At 34.6% G+C, this 9633-nt stretch overlaps 2 protein-coding genes across 2 annotated transcripts; one reads left to right on the forward strand and one right to left on the reverse strand.

The window, feature by feature from the left end:
- The first annotated feature begins 2313 nt into the window (after nucleotides 1-2313).
- LOC145003155 (class V chitinase CHIT5-like) lies at nucleotides 2314-3444 on the forward strand. Its single transcript, XM_078962291.1, has one exon. The coding sequence runs from the start codon at nucleotides 2314-2316 to the stop codon at nucleotides 3442-3444; it is 1131 nt and encodes a 376-aa protein (XP_078818417.1).
- Nucleotides 3445-3723: 279 nt separating this feature from the next.
- Nucleotides 3724-6855, reverse strand: LOC145000390 (cytochrome b561, DM13 and DOMON domain-containing protein At5g54830-like). The gene has a single exon (XM_078959612.1). It carries the CDS (start codon nucleotides 6688-6690, stop codon nucleotides 3970-3972), a length of 2721 nt encoding a protein of 906 aa, XP_078815738.1. The 5' UTR covers nucleotides 6691-6855; the 3' UTR covers nucleotides 3724-3969.
- Between the last annotated feature and the right edge of the window lie 2778 nt (nucleotides 6856-9633).

Below are 9633 nucleotides of genomic sequence, written 5' to 3' on the forward strand. Positions count from 1 at the left end.
TTTAGAATCGATTTTCATCAGACTTGTACATCGTCGCAAAACCCTAGAGATGTCATCATCATCACAACAAACCCTAATTGTTGGCGTCGTTGGGGTCGACAGTGATGCCATTGGTGAAGATGGACATATCTTCGGCGATAGAGGTGGCTTTGCGTTTACAAATCTGCGGCCGTAGTGGTGATGAATCCTCTCATTTCTGTTTTGGCTTCAAGCTATGGAAACATTCACCACCACCACTGTCTTCATCTTTGTTGAGGTTTCAGGAAGGTGGTATCCAGATCTATTCATCTGACGAAGACGATAACATTGTCCTCCCTCTCAAATGATTAAGAAAATTTCACTTCCCCCACCAGAGACCTCCCTACACAGCCGCCACCCTTCGTCTTCTCCGTTTCCCATATCTATTAAAAAAGCTTCAATGATAGAAGGAGAGAGAGATAAAGGGATTCCTTCGTCTTCACAAATTTCTAGCTCCGATCTACGTATGACTCTCTTTCTCCTAAATGTATCTCTTCATCTCCTTTCTATCAGATTAAGGTGATGGTGACTATGCTACTGGCAACGACTTTTAATTATGGTGGTTATGCTTTGACTGGTGGTGGCTTCAAATGGCTGTTTACAAAAATATAAAGGTGTAACAGAGGAGGGGTGTTTTCATTTTCTTTATTATTAATTTTTATAGATAAGCTTAATAAAGAAATTGAAAAAAGAAAACTTCAAGGGCAAATCTTTCATTTTAGATATTTTGAAAATACTTTGGACCACAACAAAATGAAAAGTTTGGACTCTGATGCTAGTGCAAACATTTTTGGATCAAAATGTCAATCTTCAGATAACCATATGGACCATTTGTACAGTTTTATCAAAACATAATATGTTTTTTTTTAAATCCTAAAAACATAAACAAAAGATAACGTAAACTGTTATCTAATAAATATTAATCGGAATTTAGGATAATATTATATTAATAAAATATTATCTTGATCACATTCTTCATTGTATAAAAATATATATATATATATATATATATATATATATATATATATATATATATATATATATATATATATATATATATATATATATATATATATATATATATAAAGCAGAATAAAAAGAAATACAAGTAAAGATAGCCGGAGAATATATATATATATATATATATATATATATATATATATATATATATATATATATATATATATATAAACGGTCTTGTGAGAACTAATTTTAAAGTGAGGATACCTTTAAAAATTGATAAAAAATCTTAAAAAAATACAAATCATAAAATCGAGCATAAATCTATGTTGAGGAGAAAAAATGAATTTTTTTTTTTTGCATAATTAAAATTAATCCATGATTCAATTTTTTTTTTTTTTTTTGCATCATTATGATCTATGATTTAATTTTAATGTTCCAAAACAAATTTTCTCATTTTTTTTTATCCTGAACATATATCTATGCTCGATTTTATGATTTGTATTTTTCTTTAAAAATTTTTTTTTAAAGTTATTTTAAGGTGTCCTTATGAATCCTCATTTTAAAATGAGTTTTCACCGGATCCTGTTTATATATATATATATATATATATATATATATATATATATATATATATATATATATATATATATATATATATATATATATATATATATATATATATATATATATATATATATATATATTAGTGGTTGAAGGAGATAGAAAACAAATATGATTATATAGTTTTGGAACTTGAAAAATAATATTTATTTTTATAGTATAGAGTGTAGTTATAAAATAATATTTTTATAGTATAAATAAACGAGAGCGTTACACTTTTAAAGTAAACTAGGAACCAAAACCAAAACATACTTCGATTTAATAAAAAGAAGCTAACGGCAAATAATATATTTTTGGGTTTAAGGAGTTTGGCTATCCACAAATTATAGTTTTGTAACACCTTAATTTAAAATGAAAGAAAAAAGAAAAGAGTTCAGGGATGATTTTTATTGTAACTAATACTTGACCTTAACTTTTTCCTCTTGTCATAGTTTGATTCATCATACTTCTAGTTTGTATTACATGCGGAAAAAAGAGTCATTTTAATGACACAAGATTTGTTCTAGCCGTGTGAAGCCACCAAACTTATTGAACACAAATGGAGCAAGAACCCATCGTCTTCTTGTAATAGATTCTCTCCTTTTTGTCCATTTTAACAACTTATTGACCATAAACACGTTCAAACCCTAAAAGTAGATTTTCACCAAGGATTATAAATATAGATATATTAGAGATTTTCTCATTAAAACCAAGACAAAAATTAACCCAAGCATGGTTAGCCTAAGACTCATATTATTCGTATTCTTAACCATCGTTAATTTTCCCTTGGATCACAGTGAAATTGTCTCTTCGAAACCTCAAGGAGTCCGAGCAGCATATTGGCCTTCGTTCACCGGATATCCCGCTTCTTCTATCGACACATCCTACTTCTCTCATATTTACTATGCATTCGTCCTACCATCTCCAACAACTTACGCGCTCGACATCATGTCAGATGATGTCGAGAAGCTACTAGAATTTACCAATGCAACAAGTCTTTGGAACCCGCCAGCTAAGACTGTGTTGTCGATTGGAGGTGGGGGAGGTGGTGCATTACCCGGCATCTTCTCTTCGATGGCGAGCGAGCAGTATTCTCGAGCGAACTTTATTAATTCAACTATCGAAGTTGCCCGTGATTACAATTTTGATGGGGTTGATCTTGATTGGGAACTCCCGTCAAACGAATCTGATATGTCAAACCTCGGTTTGTTATTTAAGGAATGGCGCGAGGCAATTGAATATGAGGCTCATGCCACTGGTAGACCACGTCTTATACTGACGTCAGCAGTCTATTATGCCTCAACTGTCTCCTTTAACGGTGGACCCCGATCGTACCCAATTGTGGAAATAACTAAATATGTTGATTGGGTTAGTCCGATGTGTTTTGGTTATCATGGATCTTGGGACAATTTTACAGGGTTAGGTTCTGCATTATATGACCCGAACACCAATCTCAGCACAGATTTTGGTATCGGGTCGTGGATTCAGGCCGGTGTGCCATCAGAAAAGATTGTGTTGGGCATGCCATTGTATGGCCCAACATGGTCACTCCAGGACCGAAATGATAACATCATTGGGGCCCCGACCATCGGGACGGGGCCGGGAAGTGGTCTATTGGTTTACTCTCAAGTTATCGATTTCAATAAGGAGAACAATTCAACTATTGTATTTGATAACACGATGGTTTCATATTATTCATATTCCGGGGATTCCTGGGTATCATATGATGATGTTCGATCGATTGAATTGAAGGTGCGTTATGCACGAAATTGGGCCCTAGGTGGTTATTTCTTTTGGGCCTTGGGCCAAGATTTGGATTGGGCAATTTCGAGTGCAGCATCAGAAACATGGTTAAATCGATAGTTGGTCGAATGTTATTTAATATTTATATCTATGTAAAAGTGCAATGAGAAGCTCGCTTAACGTTCTTATATGTTTTAATGTTTTCTTATAAACTGTCTTCACACGAGTATATTCACCAAGTCCAAGAACGAGGCTCTTGGAGGCACAAATGTTACTTAAACTTATCTTACTAAAATTAGAATTTGTCACGATTTCAAAAAGTACTACTGGTTTATTGTTTGTTATATAGAGGTTACATAAACAAGAGAATACCAACTATATATTATAGACAAAAAGAAATTGCAAATATGTTAATTCTTGATAAAAGTAACAGTATCGGGTATAAAAATTAAAGACAAGTACATAAGATATATCCTTTTTTTTTTTTTTTCCCTCTCGATCATGGGACCCTAACAAAGACAGCAAACTCGTAATCTATACACACAGAAAGCCGTCGAACATCAAAACCGGCAATCGGGTAGACACAGTTTTACATAAAAATAACCAAAAATAAACAAATAAAACACATCACCATATCTCGTACTTTCAAATAACCGTGTACCTCCCCGACACAGGTTCCAGCTGGATCTCCATTCTTTCGGATTCCGATTCCTTCTCCCTGTGATTCCCATTCCCATTCCCCAAAAGATCGGCATCCTCATCTTCCCCATTACCCAAAACCCAATTCCCACCCAATCCCGATTCCGATTCCCGTCTCCGCTTTTGCTCCACGTATTCCAAATACAAAACGGTCAAACCGCATAACCCGACCCAGATAATCAAAGCCCATGTTAACCCGATTGTGTTTTTGTCATCATATCGGTTTCCTAATTGCTTCATTCCACTAATAAGAGCAGCAATCCCCATTACAATCGCGGATCGGCCCGTGTACGAGTGAACAAATTCCCAAATCGCCCTTTTCGATGACGGGTTTTCGTTTACGGGTTTTTTCGGTCTAAAATACGCGTTCACCGGTTGTATACAACCCGTTAAAATAGTCAAGATTCCAAATTTGACATGTAAAGATTCCAAATGGAAACCACGAAGCTCTGCAATTGCAAAAAGTAGCCCGAGAAATGTTATTGCTAACCCCGAGTATTGCGAGTAGACATGAATCTTGAACCATATGTCCCCGGTCAGATGTTTCGTGTATCGGGCAGCTAAAATCCCGCCCGGGAGTAAAATCCCCCACGCGAGAAACATCATAAACCCGTGTACCGCCAACACGGGGCGTAAATCCTCCTCGGCTTCCGCCGACCCGCGGATCAACGACACCCGAACCGGTTTACTACTTTTAACCGAATGCATATTACTTTGTGTTAAATGACCTGCGGACCATTTCGCCCCCATGGCCCAGATGAGTTTCACAGGGGTGGTGGGTTCGATGATGTTGTTGCATTCGGGTCGGGTTTTCGGGTCACAATTTGGATCCAACGGGCGGGTGAATTCGAGAGTAATGACACCGCTTTCTGATTTGCATCGAACGTAGGTTAAGTTTTCGTTTGTTGGGTGGAGACTTTGAGCGTTCATTCCATCGATCCAATATGTGTCGACCCGACCCGACCCGTTTAGATCGATCCATCCGACATACGCGAAACTGTTCTCCATTTCCGACCCGAACCCGACCGCGAGATACCCGCTTTTCTTTTCCGCACGGGCCGCTATCGAAATCGATTTTTCCGATAATGTCCAAAAGAAGTTGACTTGTTGATCGTCTAATAAAACGCTATTTTTATACATATCGTTTAAACCACCATCCACAACTTCAACTTTCCACCCCATTTTTTGAGTAAAAACCGATTGATAATACACTTGGTCAGGGGTATTTCGGTCCGGTGACCATAACAATTCTTGCGGGTCTGACTGAACTCCTTGAGCCGTGGGCCCGCCGACATAAACCGTCTCTGACGCGTTTCTAACCGTCGCGTTCCCGCCAAGCGGATCTGACGTGACATAAAATGCCACGTCATGGCCCGCTTGGATTGAAAATTTTACGAGAACCCCACGTTCGACCCGTAAAACAGGGGTTTGTTTTTTGTTGATGTACAAAACTTTTGAAGGATTTGGTGGATTCGGGTAATGTAAAGAAGGACCCGAAGTGACAATTAATGGTTCTTTTTGATTTGCAATCACGAGTTCTTGATCTTCTTTTTCTTCGGCATCTAGTGGCCCGAAACAATCGTTGACCCTGCCCGAAACGTTTATATGAACGTGCCCGAATGTTTTTCCATGGTTTTGGGGGAGGTAAAATGGGCGGATGGAATCTGGTGGTTTTATCAACCCTAAAGCCCAAATGCATGTTCTTTCGGTGTTAACATCGATATCCCAATCGTACTTTTTGTCTACGGATTTTAACGGACGTTGATACCGAATAAAGGAGACTCCGTCTTTCCGGTGACCGTAAACTAAATTTGTATTGTTAACGGAATCGGAATTGGGATCGGAATCGGAATTGGAATCGGAATGGTTATACCGGAAGTCGGGACATACGCCCTCGAATTGACCATTCTCGTTTTTTATACATTCACTATACTTGGTGATATAATAATCATCTGAAAATGGAACACCCTCTTCTGTAAAACCTGTGAACGCCACATCAGCGTTAAGCATATGATCGTGTTCCCGGTTAGGTTCAGTCCACCCAAACGCCATGTAATTCTGGATTCCGATTGCACCTTCTAAACCGATATCAATTACATTCTTGTCTTCCCTCAAAGTCCATCTTAATCTGTATGTATCTGATAACACTTTACAATTTTCAAACATTGTTGGCTCCTGATGAATCTCAAGGCTAGAATTTGATGGGTCAGGAGGTAACTCTTCTGAATTTTGCAGTAAGACATGGCCGAAATCGGATGACATGGAAGTATCCCAAACGGAAACAACCCTAATTTGATCCCAAGTGATATTTTTCATCAAGTTAACAGTGAATGTATCGTTTTTGTAAGTTGTGGTGTTCAATTGTTCATCGGATATAACAAACCCAGATGTTAAATTCTCGTAATTGTCACCAAGAGCACCCCACCAATGAACATGAGAACTACCAGGAAGCATATCGAATTCACTAACCCTAAAAGAACAATCATTGATTATGCTAAACGACCCTCTTAGCTGATGCTGAACCATAACAAACTGGGTAGTGAAATTAAGTAGAGAAGTGTTGGATTGGGGGCAATTTTGAGAAGAAACTGGATCTAAGTTGGTGAATACAAATAGGTAAATGAGAAACCATATTGAAACTAGCAAACTAGATTGTGAGATTGCCATCAAATTGATGCAAAATGTGAGATCTGATCTGGGTATTGTTAATTGAAATGGGTGTTAAAGAGTTTAGAAAAAGACGGTGACTTACTTGGTTTCTTTCGCCGGTGAAGGGTGGCTCTGGGAGGCAGCCGTCGAGAGAGATGGAAAAATAAAAAATAGACGGAAGAATTTTCTAGTTTCATGGTAAAACTCGCTTGCTTTAAATGAATATTTTACTTTTGACCCCTTGAAGACTTTAAGATGGACATGTTGTTCCTTTGGAAATCAATTTAAACATTAACACCCCCTTAGTATTTGAAATGTTTATATAGTGATACCTCTATTTTCCATGGTATTCAAATTTCTAAAATTTCCTTCTATTGATTAAGAAAACCAAAATATCAAACTAGAGTTGATGATTTCATGCAATTTGGATGTGGCCGTATGTTATTGATATTGCAAAAAAATTAAACCGAATTTTTATTTAAAATTTCAATAGTATATAAAACATTCTTTAAAACACGTTTATTTATTAGATATTTTTTAATTAGTTCATATTATTATTTTGCATTTTAATAGTATCGGGAATACAATATGTATAATAACATAAGAAAAAAGAATAATTATGGCAACACATACTTTGATTAAGAAAAAAAGGAATTGAATTGAATGAATGAATTAATGACTTATAAGAGTAATAAAAATTTTAATTGTGTATATATTTAATTAATTTTGTTTTTTGTATATTATTATTCACAAACAATAAAAAAATAAATAAATAAATAAACAAAATAAAACTCAACGACTACTAAACATGTATACAACATATTTTTGTTATCTTTATAAATCATTAACCCAAAATGAAAAGATTGTTAACCCTTTGAGACATCTTTTTTTGCTTATTCTTAGAAGGGGGTTGGGTAGTGTCATATATCACATCCATAAGGCAAATTTTGAAATACGGTAATATTTGAAGGGGCACAAACCAAGGGTTTGACCGTTTTTGAAGCTTCCTTAAGATCTCATAAAACATACCTATCGAGATCCCCAGTTGACTAGTCAACGAATGGTCTTTTCTTCGTGTGGTATAGTCTATTACATGTTTGCTCCAATTACTCCACAATATTCATGTAAAACATTTTCTAGATAGGCTTATATAGACAGGCACTTTCCTTCACAACTATATAAGCTGCATGTACAAACTACAAACTAAATTAGTAACACGTACATACAACTATATCATTTCTTGGTTTGAAGTGGTATCTCCACTTAGACAATGTGTCTTTCATACGATATAGTTTAAGATTAAATTACAATCCATTCAAAAAAAAAAAAAAAAATGTACGTTGCAACAATGTGCAAACTACGAAGATAATTCAAAAAGTTTACTAGAGATACATATAAGGTTTTTATAATTTGGATATTCTTGAAATAATTCAAGATTGGATACAACTTTTAGAAAAGACTAGTCTTTAACCCAATTTTTTCATGATATCATGCTTGTATCGAATATACTATAGCGAGTTCTTTAGCAAAATTTTTGCCTTCAACAAAGGTGTAAGTGAGATTTACTATACCTATTTACTTAATGGTGTTGTATATATATATATATATATATATATATATATATATATATATATATATATATATATATATATATATATATATATATATATATATATATATATATATATATATATATATATATATATATATATATATATATATATATATATCATCTTTAATTTGACTTAAATCCACGTCCTTCTTTGATTTGATTTAAATAAACTTAAATTGATTTCTTTTTATCAATTTTTTGTTTTGTTTTGGTTTTATGTTTTTTTATATCTTTCTTTTTTATTATTATTATTATTATTATTGTTGTTGTTGTTGTTGTTGTTGTTGCTGCTATGAATTAATTATTTATATCATTTTGTTTTGAATTATTTATGTAAAAGATATGACAGATAACTTATTTACTTATGTTCAAATCATAATATTACTCAGCTACGTAGCCATGTAGGTTAGTCTGCAAGACTCCAGAAATTGGACCTAACCTCATTTTTACCGTAGATAATTAGTTGGTGTGCAGAAGCTGACCCGAAACTATTATTAGGGAAGTTCTATTTTCAAAAAAAAAATCAATAGATGTCAAAACACTTCGATTTTTTTTATTGGATGTTAATTATACGTACCTCAGATTAAACCCTCTTACTTTGACTTAGTTATTATATATATATATATATATATATATATATATATATATATATATATATATATATATATATATATTAAAATTTTCATCTCTTATCTACAGTAATTGTTGTAGTAATTGTTGTATTTTGGGACACTTATAGTCCTTCTAATTTGGAAGTTCCCCTATTCTTTATTTTTCTTTTGTGGAATTATTGGTTTTAACCCTGTAGTTGTCTTTGTTTGTGGAATTGTTGGTTTTAACCCTGTAGTTGTTTTTGTTTGTCATTCTCTTATTTTATCTGTTTTTCCTTTTGTTAAGGTCTACTGTTGACTTCTGTGTACGTGGCCTTTTCTCATTTCCTTTATGATCCACGTGTTCTGCTTCCCAATTTCTTTTTGCTTTCTTCTCCACCGCTCTTCCTTTTTTGTTCTTAGTTCATTCTTCCAAAAGGTAAATTCTCTTTATTCTTTTCCTATATCGTCTCTGTTGTCTTTCAGTGTTGTTGTGTCACTTTTTTTCGATCGATTTATTATGGCCCGTCGACCCAAACGATTATCTTCACCTGGTGCTTCGTCCTCTGTTCCAAGAACTCGCAGGTCGCGTCATTCTCTCTTCTTTGCCGGCCTTCCTGACTATGTTGATTCGGGTGACTGTACGTGTGTTTGCGAATTTTGTGGCGCCTGTTTCTTGTATGTTGAAACGGCGCTCAGACTTTCTAGGCCTGGTCATCCGAAGTATTATCATTGTTGTCAGGATGGTGATGTCGTTCT

Source organism: Lactuca saligna, chromosome 6 (genome assembly GCF_052625555.1).
Source record: "Lactuca saligna cultivar CGN05327 chromosome 6, ASM5262555v1, whole genome shotgun sequence".
NCBI lineage: Eukaryota > Viridiplantae > Streptophyta > Magnoliopsida > Asterales > Asteraceae > Lactuca > Lactuca saligna.

Excerpts from the sequence above, each read along its gene's own strand:
- LOC145003155 (XM_078962291.1), top strand. The coding sequence starts at position 2,314 with ATGGTTAGCCTAAGACTCATATTATTCGTATTCTTAACCATCGTTAAT.
- LOC145000390 (XM_078959612.1), bottom strand. The coding sequence starts at position 6,690 with ATGGCAATCTCACAATCTAGTTTGCTAGTTTCAATATGGTTTCTCATT.